General features: G+C 42.0%; 1 protein-coding gene across 1 annotated transcript in view; it reads right to left on the bottom strand.

Moving 5' to 3' along the window:
* Window positions 1-5,639: 5,639 nt before the first annotated feature.
* The window catches only part of TEX2 (testis expressed 2), a 149,057-nt gene continuing 137,310 nt past the window's right edge, over window positions 5,640-17,386 (bottom strand). Inside the window, exons 10-13 of the mRNA XM_044673531.1 lie at window positions 13,760-13,885; window positions 12,128-12,337; window positions 8,983-9,103; window positions 5,640-7,402 (exon numbers count right to left, since the gene is read on the bottom strand). Coding sequence (XP_044529466.1) covers window positions 7,280-7,402; window positions 8,983-9,103; window positions 12,128-12,337; window positions 13,760-13,885 — 580 coding nt within the window. The 3' untranslated portion in view covers window positions 5,640-7,279. The remainder of the gene's footprint in view (window positions 7,403-8,982; window positions 9,104-12,127; window positions 12,338-13,759; window positions 13,886-17,386) is intronic.

A 17,386-nucleotide genomic window follows, 5' to 3' on the forward strand; every position in this document is an offset into this window, starting at 1 on the left:
CAAAGATGCACAAGTTTGGAGATGGAGACTACTTTTTGTTGATTACCATTTTTGACCTTTGACAAATTCAATCCACTGAATTTGAAATCCTCCCCCTTTTTATTTCTGCTCTACACCCACTAGATACCAACTTTTCTTGGGTTTAGTTATGTCTGTGCAGGGGATTTCCTCATCTATAGACTCAGTTAATAATGTCCAACTGTTTGTGACCACATATGTGTTTTCTTGGCAAAGATATTTGCCATTTCCTTATCCAGCTTGTTTTAGAGATGAGGAAACTGAGGCAAACATGATTAAGTGCCTTGCCCAGGGTCACAACTGTTAAGTGTGAGGCCAGATTTGAATTCTGATGAGTTCCTAAATTCAAGCCTGGCACTCTTCCCACTGTACTGTTTAGCTGCCCATAGATGCAGAATTGGCCTTCATCCTGAGTTCTAGTCCCAAATCAAGTGGGAATAGCTCTCAGGATATTTTGAACTGGTTAGAATGGGTTGGCAACCTTTTTGGCCATGAGAGCTATAAACGCCACATTTTTAAAAATGTAATTTCATGAGAGCCTTACAGTGCTCACAGTGCGCGCTCCTGTAACGGCGCCTGAAAAAAAATGGACTTTATGGCTTCTGCAGAAAGAGCCATATGTTGCCGACCCCTGGGTTAGAACCTACATTGGCATGTGGCAGCTGAAATTCAACATATGTCTGAAGCAACTCATCTTCCTCTCCATCCCTTAAAAAAAAAAATTAACTCTAACCTTCCATCTTAGGATCAATCTGTGTATTGGTTCCAAGGCAGAAGAGGCAATGGGGGTCAAGTGACTTGCCCAGGGTCACACAGCTAGGAAATGAGGCCAACTTTGAACTTGGGACCTCCTGACTCACTGCCATTGAGCCACTTAGCCACTTCATCCTCTCCATTTTTAAAATTTCCTTGTTACTTCCAAGGCACAGTTCTATCAAGTTACCTGGGCTTCCAATCTCACATTTGTTCTTGAATCCTTCCATTCAACTCATACTTTTTAGCAAGTAGCCAAAACAGCATTTTTATTTCCATGATGTCTCAAATCTGCCCCCTTCTGGCTGTCATTGCTGGTCTCCTGAACTGTTGCAGCACTATAAACTAATTTTATTTTTTTCCTGCTTCCTTTCTGATGACCCATCTTGCACTGGGATGTGAAAGTGATTTTCCTAAAGTATAAGACTGACCATGTGACATGATTGCTCAATAAATCTAGTGTCTTCCTGTTGCCGCTAGAATAAATTATAAAGTGGCTCTTCCTAACTCTTCCTCAGTCTACCCCCTTCCTATCTTTTTCATTTTTCTTTCCTAGTTAACAAGTATACTCCCAGTTAACAAAACAGTACCTGCTTGGTGGAAATACAAAAGAAAAGCTAAAAGCACCACCATGCCAATATCTGTCCAAACAAAATATATACAGGATAATTCAGAGCGAATCTCGGGGGGAAGATACACTGAAGGGCACACACCTTTTCAATGGATTTGATCCTGGGTATGCTTGCTTTGGCAGCACATATACTAAAATTGGACTTGATCCTGGGAAGGATGAGTATGAATCATGAAGTCTGGGTTCAAACATCCTGTCTCCCCCTCAATTTACCAGCTGTGTGATTCCAGTGGTCATTTAACTTTTGTTTCCTCATCTGTAAAGTGGGGTTGGGGAGGAGGTTGGGTTTGATAACTTCTTAGGTCTTTTCTAAGACTCTGAACGTGTTTTGTATTGGCTGGCCCCCATACTTGCAAAGTTCTCCCCTTTGGAATTTCTGGTTTCAAGCCACATCTTAAATATCACCTTCTAGAAGTTTTTCCCAGTTCCTTCAGCTTCAGTATGTATTATCTATGTATATATGAGTGTCCCACTAGAACGTGACCTCTCTGAGGGCAGGGACTTTTTGTTTTTGGCACTTTCGCCTTGAAGAGAGCAGCTTTTAAAGATTAATGTTTAAATGGCAAGATAAGATGAAACTAAATCATATGTGGTTTTAAAAAAGTTTAATTGATTCTCTGGCATTGTTGTCATTACTCTTTCCTCCATTCCATCCCAAAGAAAAAACAAAACCTCTCTCATGACTAGTAAGTAGTCAAAGAAAACAATTCCATCCATTGAGCTTGTCTGAAAACACACAGTTCATGCCTCTAGCCCCTCACTTCTCTGCCAAGAGGCAGAGAAATGTACGACTCATCAACAACCTTCTGGAATCATTGTTATTGTGTTAATCACGGTGATTTTTTCCTTTATAGGGTATACTCGGTGTATAAACTTATGGTTTGCTCACTGAGTACTAGTTCATACAAGTCTCCCAAGGTTCTAAGTCCATTCCTTTTGCCATTTCTTTCAGCCACACTCTATTATATTATACACTATACACACTTTTATATTCATGTGCCATAGTTTGTTCAGCCACTCCCTAATTTTATAGGACTAACCCTGCTTGTTTCCAATTCTTTGCTAAAACTAAAACTGCTTGCTAGTAGTATTTTGGTACATATGGGTCCTTTCTCTATTTGGAATCTGGGATATTTGCCTAGTAGAGGTATCACTGCCAAAAGGTATGAACAGTTGAAGGGTGTTTGGGGCACAGTTCCTGCCACCCCTCTTATCGCCACTTTTCTTATTACCAATTTGAGGCATTTTTTTCATAGGTTGTTGATAGCTTGCTTTTTCTCCCTTTGATAGCTAACTGTTCACTCATATCCTTTGACCATTTATCTGCTGGGAAATGGATCTTATGTTTGTATCAATTACCTAATATCTAGGGTCCTAGGCCGTTAGAGAAATTTGCTATAAAATTTTCCTTCCCCAACCAGTTAACTTTCCCTTCTAACTGGATTCATGTTTCTGAAAAATCTTTGCAATTGTAAATAAAATTATATAACAAATTATGAATAAACTGCCAGATGGACCATGACAAGCAAAAAAGTCAAGAACCCCTGAGCCAGAAGTTCCAAGTCAAGGGAGGGGGCATCTAGGTGGCTCAGTGTATTGGAGAGCCAGGCCTAGACTTGGAAGGTCCTGGGTTCAAATTTGGCTGTGGTGACCCTGGACAAGTCACTTAGCTCCCATTGCCTAATCCTTACTGCTCTTCTGCTTTGGAACCAATAACCAATACATAGTATTGATTCTAAGACAGAAGATAAGGGTAAAGAAAAAAAGTTAAGAACATCTTGGAATGAGCTATAGACCTGTTGGACATTTCCAGCAGGATGCCATATCTGTGTAGTATCTACCTCCACTCCTGTCTACCACCTTTCACTTGAGCTACTGAAATAGCACCATAATTGATCTTGTCCCAAATCTTTTATCCAGGTTTTCTGCTATTGCCAAAGTGATATATATTCCAGTACTAGGTCTGACCATGGCACTGCTGCTCAAAAAGCTCTGGTGGCTCTTGTTTCTAGGATAAAATGCATCTGTCATGTAAGGTATTTCCATGATCTAACCCTGTTTCTAGGCTGACACATCATTCCCCTTTATACACTTTATATCCGAGGCTAACTGGCTTACCATTCATAATATTCCATTTTCTTTGGCACTATCAATCTCGAGCCTGGTTCCCGGAATATATTCCTTAAATCCTCAAGATTCCTTTAAAGCCCAGGTCAAGCACATGAAAAGATGTAACCTTTCCTGATTCCCCAACCTGTAGCTGCTAGTGCTTTCCTTCAAAGATAATCTTGTATTTATTTTGCCAATATTTTTTATTTGCTTATGTATAAATATTTCCCCTGCAGGATGCAAGCTCCTTAATAAGACAGGGATTTTTGCATTTTGGTTTGTAACCTCAGCATTTGGCAGAGTACCTAGGCACAAAGGAGGCAGTTAAGAAGTGTAAACTGATCAACAGATCAGAGCTCTTTCCAGAGATTCTGATAGGTTTCTTACAAATCTTCCCTTGTCATCAAAGTATTCAGGGAGGGGATCTTCAAGAAGCCATAACTGGTCGTATCCACCACCTAGTCTGTCTTAAGAGTCGATTCCAGTGTGGGGCTCCTTTTCAGCGCCTTCAGACTCAAGGAAGCTTGTACAATGAGGTTTTATTTTTAATACACGCTGAATTATTTCTATGTTTGGGTTTATAATTAGAAGCTTAAATCAGTCCCTCTTTCTCTGTATTTCAATCTTTTACACCCCCACCCAAAGATTTCGTCCCATCATAGAACAGATAGGAAAGCAAGATCACAGAAAGAGATGTGATATCTGCCTAACTCAGTAAATAGAACCAACTTATGCTGGAAGCCTGAATGAGCCCTTAGGCTACTTGTTAAGAATCACTGGAGAAGGGCTGAGCTAGATTTTGCCTTCTCGCAGTTGGGGAGCACAAGATCTGTGACTGACCCACCATCACTTGAGGACAGGAAGGAGTGGAGAGTCTTTCTTGAATGGATTACCTTCCTCCTCATTTGACTATGTCTTGGGATTGTCCAAAGGAAGGGTTGAGTAATGAGCTGCCAAACTGAATTTATGGACCTGTTCTAGGGGGCTTCAGAGTCTTTGACTACTGGGAGAATCATTTGACCAAAATAATTTGTCTGGACCGGTCAATTAATAAACTAATATGCAGAATTACTGCCTCTTAGAATTTTTAATCATCATGGTGGCAGACCAGATGTACGGTAGGGTTTTCATGTTTGGGGGTTAGGGTCTGAGAAGTTGAGAAGATTCTCAGGAGTGAAGGAAACATGCTGGAGTGACCTCTGTTGAGGGGTAGTGAGGTCCATTACCAGGTAGTATGGTGAGGATTCTCCAGGAGTCTCAGGAGAATGGGCCAAGGGTTATCCTTTCAGTCAAAAGATGATCTTGCTTGAGCATTAGGTTATGACCGGCTGACAACCTATTTAGAGATGACTGAATTGAATTACTCAGACCCTTTACAATTCTAAAGATGATGGGGGTCTTAGATTATCTGCACCAAAGCTTTCACTTTACAAATGATGAAACAGGCTGAGCAATTGTCCAAGGACACACAACTAGTTAGTGTAGAGCCTGAATCAGGTTTCCTGCAGTTTAATGCTTTTTTCTCTATTTTCAAATTTGTTACCAGGGAACCACTTTTCTCATAAATGGCCACTAGCAGTATAGTTAATTTGATTTACTGTAATACATTTGATTCTAAAGCCCAAAAGGAGAGTGTACTGTATTTTGTAGATGTCATCTATAGTGGTTTTCATGCTCATTTCAAAGTATAGTGTCAGTGGCTTGAGAGCCAAGCCGAGAGACACAAAGTCCTGGATTCAAATGTGACCTTAGACCCTTGGTAGCTGTATGATCCTAGGCAAGTCACTTAATCCTGTTGGCCTCATTTTCCTCATGTGTAAAATGAGCTGGAGAAGGAGATGGTGAACCACTCCAGGATCTTTACAAAAAAGACTTCAAATGGAGTCTGACTGAAATGACTAAATAACAACAAACTCACAAGGCACCATGCTAGGCCCTGGGGAGACAAAGAAAAAAGTAGCCAGTTTTACATATGTTCTGCTTTGGCTTAGCATCTCCTAACATAGTTGGAGTAGAGAATTCAAGTGACAAGTGAGCTGGATTTCCAGGTTTTATTCTAAGCAGTCTAGGCCATATATTCTGGCTCTATTTGGAAAAACAAGGAAACATAAATGAGATGCTCTGGTTTAGATATTTATTCTGTGAGACAATGCAAGTGATTGTAATTCCCCACATACTTCTGATTAAGTGCAATAGGATACAGACATGTGTAATCTCTACACAATAATGCACCTAGTCCTTTTATTTTTAGTTATTGCACAAAAATCAAATCATAAAGACCAGTGAACAAGACATGCGGACTTTATGAAAGGCAGATAAGCCTACATAATGAGAAATCAGAACTGGACACAAACTGGAATGGTCAGGGAATAGGAATTTAGTCAGATATAATGCAATTAAAAGTAACCAAAATAAGTGTTCAAATATAATTTTCTTCAATATATTAAATGCTCTCTTTAAATCACATTCAGGCAAGGTGCATGTTTTTTGTTTTTCCTTTTCAAACCCTCCACTATCAGCTCAGTCATGTCAGGTGTGGTAAATTATCCAAAGTCACACAAGGCCATTTTGATTTGGGTTGAATGCTGCTTTGAACACAACATAAAAAATAAGGTCGTCTTTCTGAAACTAAATTAACATTCTGACACATACACAGAGTAAATTTGGCAACATTAAGGAGATGTCACAAATGCTTATTCTCAGCTATGTAGTGTTCCAATATTATGCAACTTTTGGTTTTAAATCTCCCAATGGGATAAGAATTCAGGAGCAGCTCTCTTTCAATTTTGGCCATTATTTAGAAAAAGAAACTGTTCCTAAAACTATTCCTAAAACCAGTTTACGATTAACTTTAGTAAGCATTTTAATTCCTATATAAAACTTCCAGGCATAACAGAGTAAACACTGGGTGGGAAACCTGTGAAGTACAAAGGTCATCCCACCCCCCGTGGTACCGAGATTCTTTCTACATGTGGAAAAATTGGATCTTTCTGGTCACTGGGTGCAATGTTAGACATTTTCATGTGTGCTCATGTTTCAAAAAAACATTCAGAGAAGTTACAAAGCACTGTGATTGTACCTCACTGGTAAAAAAGGCTTGGTATGGTTTGATCTCATGGCTTTGCCTGTATCACAGAAGCCCAACATCCCCACCCTGGCTGAGAGTGTGTTAGTGTGTGTATATGTTTTATGGCTACTTGCTTCCAAAAATGCGCAATTTAATGTGAAAAAGGTTGCTAGGCCTAACTCCTCGCTGCCAAAGAAATCACTCTCAGAGCACCCTGCGCCCCTCAGCATCAGAATTACTGCGAGGGGAAGCGGGGGGGTAGGGGTTGGGGCTGCTCCACACGAGGCTGCAGGAAGCAGTTCCTTTGTACCGAGGCTGCCTGAGGACCAGCGCCGGGGGAGCCGAGGAGAGATGGGGGTCTTCCCTTCCCTCCGCTTCAACTCTGCTTGTCCCTGTGTTGCCAAGGCATTTGTTGTGGTCCACAGAGGCAACATCTCCAACTCTTATCTTTTGAGTGCTTAGATCTCCTGCATGGGCTGGGACGGGGCTTCCTGACTGCGCCCAAGGCGAAGCTTCACAGCCCGCCCCGGGAGAGAAGCCTCACAGTGGAATGGGAACAGGCAGGGGGAGGCATGGCAGAAGCAGGCCTTTGGGGGAATCTCTGGCACAAGTGAAGGGCACAACTACAACACAGCTCAAAGAACCAAAAACCTTGATGATTAATCAATCTCTTAATACTGTAAACCGCAGGTCTTGACACGTCACAGTTGATCAGCAGCTTCCGCGGGTGGATCTGGGAGCAGACAGGAAGCTGACCGGGGATCCATGGCTGAGTGCATTATTGGGATATAAACATCATCCATGTTTGGCATGACAAAAATTTTCTGTAAGTAGCACGAGAGAAAACATGTGATGGATTTAGAAATTGTGAGTTTGCCAAAGTAGTTCCATCTTGTTTTCCCTAAGCAAGAAAGTCATCCTACTCCATTCTGCTTTAGTCAGACTCAGGTCATAGACTTTCTCTACACATTCTGAACTTCTCTCTCTTTTTTTAAAACCCTCAGTAACAACTCTAAGGCAGAAGGGTAAGGGCTAGGCAATCAGGGTTAAGAGCCTTGCCCAGAATCACACAGCTAGGAAGGGTCACATTTGAATTCAGGCCCTCCCAACTCCAAGCCTGCAACTCTTTCCTCTGGGCCACCTCACTGCCCCATTATGTCTCATGTCTGAAGAAAAGATTTTAAAAGGTCAGCTTGCAACAATTTTAATCAGGTAAGCTAGAAATGGCAAAATATTGCTCTCGATACCTGACCGAAGTTGAAGAATCACCAAGGAACAAAGACAGGCACAAAGAACTTATGTGGGCCTAGATAAAAGGTGGACTCGAGGCCTTTGGTTCCAAGTTCAGATCCATAGAAGAAACTGTGATTTTTGTCTCTCCATAAGCTGCATATGATAGTAGTTAAGTCACAGGTAGTGATTGAGGGGCATAAAGTTACCTGGGCTGTAACCCAATTCACATGACTTTCAAAGGACTTTGTTACAAAGGACTTTCTACATTTCAAATTTACTATTTGGAATCCACTTTTCCCATGAGTAGCAGGTGAATGACCAATCACTGGCTGTGTGTGTTTGACTCACTATGGCTAGATGAAATATGTTCATTTTTACAATGACGTTCCCAACTAAAGCTTAATAAATTCCCTAAAAATTTTTGTCTTGAGCATGACATAGCAGCTGGCCAATGACTGACTCTGAATGTGTAGATATTCCAGATTACCTAGAACCTGTAATTTGCCTCTGTTGGCCAAGACAAGAACACTACGTAGGGTGCTTTGCAAACCTCAAAGTGCTAATAAATTCAAACTCTTCTGATGATACGGATGGGCAGGAGAACACAGTCTTAGACAGACCTGTTTTGCTCTCTAGCAGAGGTTATCCCTCAAATCCTTACCTCATCTTAAAATTCTTAATCACAACCCTTCTCCCTCTTTTCTTTCTCCTCTCTCTGCCAAAACAAAACAAAACAAAAAACCTCCAAACTCCTAAACTTGGATCTGGGAGCAAGAAAAAGGAAAGATGTGGGCATGAAGGCATGCCTCAAACCGCCCACTTCCTCTTCCTAGGCCTGTGAAAGTTGAGGAAGAATCAGGAACTCTGCGGAAGAGTCAGAGTAAAAGATGAAAGAACACTGGATTGGGAAATAAGGAACCTGAGTTAAGAGTTCTACCTTCACCACAAACTAGAGAGAGGCAGCCTGAGTGAACTTTACTCCCAAGTGGACTGATCTGGCTCCCAAGGAGGGGGGGGGGTCCCCCTGGGTAAGGCAGATAGGAAAACAGTTTTAAGATTTTGGCAGAGAGCTCCTGAGACCTCATTGACTGTATTAGTAACATTTACTCTTTGTACGGCTAAGAACTGAAAAAGTTTACAATGACTCAAAAAGCTAGATGACATAACGCACCTGAAATTCTTGTTCCAGTTTCTTTTCTATCCAATCAGTCACATGAACTATAGTCACTTCTCTCTCACCAAGTTTTGGCCGAGCTTTCAGCTCCACGTGTGGTGGCTTTCGGAAGCCATACCTTTAAAGAAAACACAAATACAGTAACACAATTTCTCTCCTGCATGGGCTGCCACAAAAATGTGGACTATGCATGAAAAATAATAGTGTTTTTAATACTATTTAAAATACAACCTGATAGACACACCAAGTTAATATTGATTCAAGTACAGAAAGCTCCTCTTAATTCCATTTTTATCCTTTAAATATCTCTGTGCTATCTATGATGCCAAATGAATGAATGAACAAATTCCCACTTCAATTCTACCATTGAATTCCTCAAAATATACCTACAGGGAACAAAAATAGCACATGGCAAATAGAAGGCTATCCTTCACTCCTGCTTTAGAGTTCTGTGGCAGCTGTTAGAAGGCCAGCCAGGGTTGGGAGGATTCTGATAATTGATAGATTCTAGAATGACTTCTCTGCACTAATTGCTGGTAGCTTTTGTTTGCTGTGGCACTGAAAAGCTGCACTGGCAACTTTGGAAAGGCTTCCTGGGTCAGTACTTATTTTATTTTTAAAATGTTTTTGTTTGTTTTAAAAATCATTACCTTCTGTTCTAGCAACAACTCTAAGACAGAAGAGTGGTAAGGGCTAGGCAAATGAGCTAAGTGACTTGGCCCAGGACCTCCTGTCTCCAAGCCTGGCACTCCATTCACTGTGTCACCTAGCTGCCCTGACAGTGTTGTTTTTTAAAAGTGCCTTTTATCTAAAAACTAGACATTCTGGTTATTTCCCAACTCTTCCATGGCAGAGAAAAACAAGTTAAAATATTCAATATGGTAATTCTACCTGACAATGTATAAGATATTCTGTGTCTCAGTAGTCTCCCATTTCTCTGCTGAGAGGAAAGAAATAAGTTCCTTGATTTGGTTTTTCAGTTACTCAGAGTCTAATTTCCTCTTAGTGAGATTTTCATTGTGTATTCTGTGTATTTCACGATGTATTCTATTCCCTTGTTCTGTTTATTTTACTTTTCATCAGTTCAAGTAAATGTTTTTGTTTTTAAAAACCCATACCTTCCATCTTAGAACCAATATTGTGTATTGGTCCCAAGGCAGAGGGGGTTAAATGACTTGTCCAGGGTCACACATCTAGGAAGTGATTGAGGCCAAAATTGAACCCAGGATCTCCTGTCTCTAGGCTTGGCTCTCTATCCATTGAGCCACCCAGCTGCCCCAATTCAAGTAAATTTTCATGCATTTCTCTTACCCATAATTTCTTATTGTACAATACTATTTCATCACATTTATGTGCCATATTTTTCTTGGCCATTCACCAACAGATGGCACTCACTTTGTTTCCAATTATTTGCTACTACCCAGTGCTATGAATATTTTGGTCTGAAGCCCCCTCCTTCAGGTTTCTCCCCTCTCTGATCCACCTTCTACTCAGCTGCCAAAATGCTATTCTTCAATGCAGATCTGACCATGTTGTTCCCCTATGCCAGAAGCTTCAGTGGTTTCCCTGCCCACAGGATGAAAGATAAACTCCAATCCCCTCTCTTTGACATTTAGAGCCTTTCTCCATCTGGCTCCAGCCGATCTTTTCAGTCGGATCAGACATTACTCCCACTAACTCATTCTCCCACCAGGTTGGCCCCCTTTCAGTGATTCGTGTATAACATCTCTTCTCCGGCTGACTTTCACCCCTAGGATGCTCTTCCTCCCTTCAAGGCCCAGCACAAGCATTACTTCCTTCAAGAGGTTCTCCCAACTGTGAGTTACCCTCTCCTCTTGTATATTTTGTATTTACTTAGTTGTTTCCTAATTATATCCCTGTAGAATATAAGGTTCTTGACAGGAGGAATCATCTCAGCTTTGTATTTGTAACCTGAATACCTCACTCACAGTAGGTGCTTAATAAATGCTTGATTAATTGATATATACTTGCCCATCATCTCTTAGACTTCTTTGAAGCATATATATGCCCAAGACTTGGATTGCTGGGTCAAAAGGTATGGACAGTTTAAAAACAATTAATTCCCTGAGCCTTGAGTAACTTGGGTCTCTCCCTGCAAGGCTGTTGGCTTAATCCTTGCTAGAATTGCTGTCATGCTTGCATGATTAGAAAAACAAAAACAAAACTGGAATCTAGACAGGTCAGACAATTTTACAGCTCTATTAATGTAGTTTCAAGCCCACCCTCCCACATCCCATCTCTCCCTCCTCGCCTCATCTTCCCATCATTCAGTGTGACTTAGCCCACTATCCCCTTTACTTCCTTTTGTGCCAAAGCTGGCCCCCCTCTATAGCCACCCTTAATCCTATCCCTTCCTGCCTTTGCTAGTAGAGTGTATCCATGATTATATTCCCATTCTCTCTCTTCTCTTCAAACTCTCCCTACTGTCTGGCTTCTTTCCTGATGCCTAAAAACACATCTATGTTTCTTCTGTCCTTATAGAACTTGCCATCCCACTGTATGGCTATGCCCAGGGAGGGTATGGTGGGAAGGGAACAAGAGCATGAATAATGTTTTTTAAAGTTAGATCATTTTCTTACAAGTCACTCTGCCTGAGAATATAATCCAGCATCTCTAATTCAATAAATGTCCTTCAATAAATGTCCGTCAATAAATATACTGGTATGTGGATCTCCAAGCAGTTCCTGACCCAACCTCTTCTAGGTGGATAATGTCTTACTGAAAGATGAGTCCTGGTGCAAGGGATAAAGTGATGTACCAGGGCTGGGGCCACTGCAGCCACAGACACAATTCTCTTCTTCCCTGTCACCACACAGCTCAATATTCTGGCATTGTCCAGGGTGGGGGCGTGTGAAGCAGCTAGGCCTTCCACTCGCTGAAAATGAGATTTTTCTAATGTACGAGGACCAATCCTTACATGGATCCAAAGTGAAACCAAACCCTAGTGAGTTATCATTAAACTAAACAAAACCATGATGAGTCCATGAGAAACCATTTGGTGTTCCTGTATTGGGATTGGGCTGCTTTCAGTAATGAGACAATTAAGAGAGCCAGGACTTCTGAACCTCAAAGTAAGGCACCCCCCCACCCAAAAGGAGGGGCACTGTGTGGCTCAACCTACCATATCCGGTCAGTTGGAGGAGGCGGAATGTTAACTGCTAAGGTTCCTTTACATTCTTGGATTTCGACAGTCAGAAGCAGTGGTGTATTTGAGACTTCCTCAATCTTCTTTTTAATAAACTCGGTCTCAGTTGCTTTTTGGAAATATTTTGACTTGGTGATTTTGTCCACGAACCTCATAATCTTACTTGTCCGGTATCCGCCAACATACCTTCAAATTCAGAATAGGAAAAATAGAGTTACTATAGGAAGCTCTGTTCTTTCAGAAGCCATCCAGTTCTAGGGGCACATGAGGGAGAACTTTCAGTTACACTGGCCATATTCTGACCCTGGGGCAGTTGAGGCAGAGTGGACAGAGCTGGCCTGGGAACCATTAGGCCCTAGGCTCTGGTCTGGCCTCTGCCATATCCTGGCTGTGTGACCCTGGACGAGTCACTTCATAATTCTAGGAAATTCTCTGAGACCTTTTGCTGAAGAGGTGCTAATCTCCCCTGAAAGGAGTCTCCTTATCTGTGGGCTTCCTATGATGATATATTCATAGGTTTAGTTCCTAGCCTTTTTTTCGTCTTTTTTTTAAAAACTCTAATCTTATTTCTTAGTATCAGTTCTAGAGTAGGTAATTGGGGTTAAGTGACTTGCCCAGGGTCACACAGCCAGGAGGTGTCTGAGGCCACATTTGAACCCAGGACCTCCTATCTCTAGGCCTGTCGCTCAATCCACTGAACTAACCTGCTGCCTCTCCCTCTCTTCCATATTGAGAAGCAGCATGCTAGAGGGCGGGCCTTGGCATCCTAAATCCTGAGGTCAGCTCTATTTCTGACATGTACCACAAACAAATCCTCCCAATGACCCAGGCACTCTTGAAGACTCTCTTAGTTACAGGCGAGTTGTGGATCTGCATGATCTGTGACCTGCACAGGTGGAGGAGTTTCCTTTCAGGGAATTGGTCACACCAATGGAATCACAGGTCTGATTTAAAAAAGAAATATTCCACCTACTCTGAGAAGACACTTAGAAAGTGAGATTTGATGATTACCCCCTCCCCCAAAAAGGCAGTACAAGCAGATATTGTATTTCATCATGGCCAAAAGCATCTCACAAATTAATTTCTTTTTAAAACTTCTGAAGTGGGGTAGCCAAATAGTACTGAGCATCAGGCCTGAAGTTGAAAGGACCTGGGTTCAAATCTGGCCTTAGTCATTCCCTAGCTATGTGACCCTGAGCAAATCACTTAACTCTGCCCATAGTCTTAATGCTTTTCTCTCTTAGAACTGATATTAAGAAAAGGTGAGGGTTTAAAAAAAGGTTTAAAAACCGAAACAACCAAACTTCTCAAGCATTACACATCTAGTTGGAATACTATGACATTCTTGTTAATATCACTGTTATAACAAGGGAAATTAATGACCCTGATTTAAACTCAATTTTAATTTTATCAAATCACCATCATGTTTTCTTTCTTAAAAGCAGTTTTTTTGAAGCTTTTAGCTTTAGGGCTCAGATTTTAAGCACTGACACGTTGGCTATTAAAGCTCAAAGCTCTCAATTCAGCAAAGTCTACAGTCAAGGAATTCACTGAAACATGTAGGATGGGGGCAGGCAGGAAGAGGGGAAAATGTTTGAAACCACAAACCCTTCAGTTCCTGGAGCCAGCTGCTTGTCTCCACCAACCAGTTCTGAAGCATCTTCTTCATCGGAGGAGCCGGCACTGGAGGACTCCTCATCACTGTCAGCAAGACAATATGCCCTGGGCCTGAAACTAAGCAAGAAAGAGTCACTGCCAAGCTGCTGGGGATCAGCAAACTTAAAAAAATTAGTTACCACTCAAACACGAGAAACCAGGATGGACCGATGAGATTTATTACATCTTAATAATCTCTTCTGCCCACCCCCAAAAAAACAGACTAGTCCTAGAGTCCATGAATAAGTATGGTTAGTCATCCAGGAGACAATCTGGTCCAAACACAGGCTGTACTTTTCCCCAAAAAATCTCTTTTGTATAAAACTTGTGGGCAGTCTCTATGGTCACAATCTTAGTTACTTAGGCTTCCCTGGTCTAAGCAGCAGGAAGGAGCAGAAACTATAGCAATAGCTTCCCTCTGGCTAGAGATGCCCAAGAAGCACTTCTCTGCTGCCAGGGCTGCAGCGTAAGGAGGCAGGTCCTCTCCTCTTGCAGGCTCAGAGTAACCACCTGCAGAGAAGGAGCTAACCTTCCCTGAGAGAAGGACTTTCCTTATCCCTGCATTTCCTATCACAATGAACTCATATTCAATCCCTCAATCCTTTAGAGAAAGGAGGCTCACTGCAAAGATAGCAAAAGTCTTCCTTCTGCCATCACATTTGGGGCTGGAAAAGACACTACAGATAGGTCATAGGAAGAGTTTGTATTTATTCAACACAAATTTGCAGTTGGACTCTTCTCTCCATTTATAGACAGATGACCTCAGTTTTAGGGCTATTCTGCCCTGAAATGGAAGATAAAATGGGGTGGGGGAGGGAGACAAGAATTGCTGAACCCCAGTGTAGCAGTGAGCTTGTATTTAGGCTCTCCAAATTTGTTCCCTAAAGGGCTTGCTTTATTAGGAACAGAGCTGAAAGTTGGAAGGAAGGAGAGGAGAGGAGAGGAGAGGAGAGGAGACAAGTGAGCATATGGCCCATTTGTGTTAAGGGTACTCAGAGCCCTGAGCATTAGGCTTTTCATTTCTGATGAAGTGGCTAGGAAAAAAGGAACAGGGTAGAAGTCATTATTTTTTCCTTTCAAAAACATGTTGTTTTGAGGCAGCTAAGTGGCCCAGTGTATAGAGATAGCCAGGTCTAGAGACAAGAGGTCCTAGGGTCAAATTTGGCCTCAGATACTTCCTGGCTTTGTGGCCCTGGACCAGTCACTTCATCTCAACTGCCTACCCCTTACTGTGCTTTCTGTCTTGGAACCTTGGTGTCAATTCTAAGACAGAAAGTAAGAATTTTTTTTAATCTTATTTTAATGGTGCAGCTTCTATTTGGACCAATACAGTAAATTTATTTAAAGGGAGAGTATTTTAAGACCAGAAGACTTCTTTGCCATGCATCAATAAACAGGAGGGTAGTTCAACACATTCTAAAATGTATATAAAGCGCTTTGCAAACTGTAAAGCACTTTGTAAATGTCAGTTACTATTCAATGAAATGAAATGATTTTATCAGAAGTGCTGGCCATGTTGAGTGTGTGGATAAATGGAAGGAAGAAGGGAAATGCTTTCAAGGGTGAAATGACATTTTGTCCCAGACAGGGGAATCCCTCACCAATGACAACAGGGGTCTCTTTGGTTAGTTAAGTCACATAACTTTGAATCCCAAAATCTCTGATGCTGTCTTAGCTAGGTTTTCACAAAAATCAGCCTTGACTCCAAAGACCTCTTGGTAGCTGAAATTCAAACTACCACTTTGGGGTTTTTTTGGTTGGTTTTTTCCCATATGCTTTCCTGTCCAAGCTCTTCGGGGCCGCAGATAATGGATGATGACTACTAACACCAGTTTCAGGGAGCTTTAACAAGTAACCAAGAGATTCTTATGAACTATTTCAGAAAGTGAAGTTCCTTTTTGCCAGTTGGTCAAAAAACACTCACTAAGCACCTACTATATGCCACAGCACTTGGCAAAAGACAGTCTCTGCCCTTAAGGAGCTCCAAGTCTAATGAAGAAGACAATACACTAACAATTGTATAAACTATATACAGGAACAATAAGAAAGAATCAACAGAGGGAAGATACTAGAAGAGGGATCAGGAGAACTGGTGGGACTTGAAGAAAACCAGGAAGCCAAGAGGTAGAGATGAAGAGAGAGAGATGCCAGGCAGAGGGGCCAGTCAGTGAAAATGCCCAGATTAGGAGACTCAGAGTCTTGTTCTAGGAAGGGCACGGAGATCTGTGTCACAGAATCACAGAGTATCTAATGGGAGCTGTTGGGTGTAAGTAGGCTGGAAAGGGAAGGGAAGGGGAAAGAGAAGGCTTTAAAGGGCACGCAGAGAATTTTCCCTTTGTTCCTGATGATGATGATGGGGAGCCATTAGTACTTCTTGAGTTGGGTGATGGTCAGACCTAAGCTTTAGGAAAATCACTTTGGCCTCTGAGTGGAGGATAGATTGGAATGGGAAGAAATTCGTGGCAGGACGACCAACCAGCAGACTACTGGGATAGTCTAGAGTGAGGAGATGAGGACCTGAACCAGAGAGGAAGCGGTATCAGAGGAGAGAAGGGAGCGTAGGAGAGAGATATTAGAAGGTAAAATCAATAGGCCTTGGTGACAGATTAGATATGATGGGGCTGGGGGGGGGGGGATGATGGTGCCCTCAATAGTAAAAGGGAAGTTTAGAAGAAGGGAAGAGAATGGGGGAAAGATAAGGAGTCCAGTTTGTTGGGACACGCTGAATTTATTTAAGTTGTCTACAGTATATTCCAGCTAGAGATGCCTAATAGGCAGTTGGAGACATGAGAGTCACCAGCAAAAAAAAGATAACTCAATCCATGGGAGCTGATGAGATTATCAAGTAAACCGGAGAAGAGGAGAGGGCCCAGGGTAGAACCTGGAGGAACAGTCAGGTTAGCAGGACAGTCATGGTCCGGATGCATATGTGACTCAGATGAAGATCTAGCAAAGGAGACTGAGAAGGAGCAGTCAAAGAGGTCAGAGGAGAATCCGAAGACAAGAGTGTTTTGAAAACCAGTGAGAAAAGAGTTTAAAGAGAAGGTGATTGACAGTGTCAGGGGCTGCACAGAGGTCAAGGGTGAAGACTGAGAAAAGGATATGAAGAGGTAGCTCTATGGATAGACAGCCAGGCCTTGAGTTGAGAGGACCTGGATTCAAATCTGGTCTCAGATACTTCCTAGCTGTATGATCCTGGGCAAGTCACTTAATCCCAACTGTCTAGCTCTTATCACTGCCTTGGAACCAATACTTAGAATCAATTCTAAGACAGAAGGTAAAGGTTTAAAAAAATTTTTTTTAAAGGATATTAGATTTGGCAAGTAAGAAATCATTAATAACTTTGGGAGAGCAGTTTTAGTTGAGGTAAATTTGGAAGCCAAACTGTAGAGGGTTAAGAAGAAAGTGGGAGAAGTGGAGACACCTATTGTCCACAGCCTTGTCAAGGAGTTTGGTCATAAAAGGCAGGAGATTTATGTGGGAAGACCGTCACAGTAAGGATGGATGGATGGATGGGGTAGGGAGGCTAGGGGGACATGGGCATGCTTGTAGGCAGCAGAGAGGCAGCCAGGAGGGCCT

The sequence above is a fragment of the Gracilinanus agilis genome, chromosome 4 (assembly GCF_016433145.1).
Source record: "Gracilinanus agilis isolate LMUSP501 chromosome 4, AgileGrace, whole genome shotgun sequence".
In the NCBI taxonomy this organism is placed as follows: Eukaryota; Metazoa; Chordata; class Mammalia; order Didelphimorphia; family Didelphidae; genus Gracilinanus; species Gracilinanus agilis.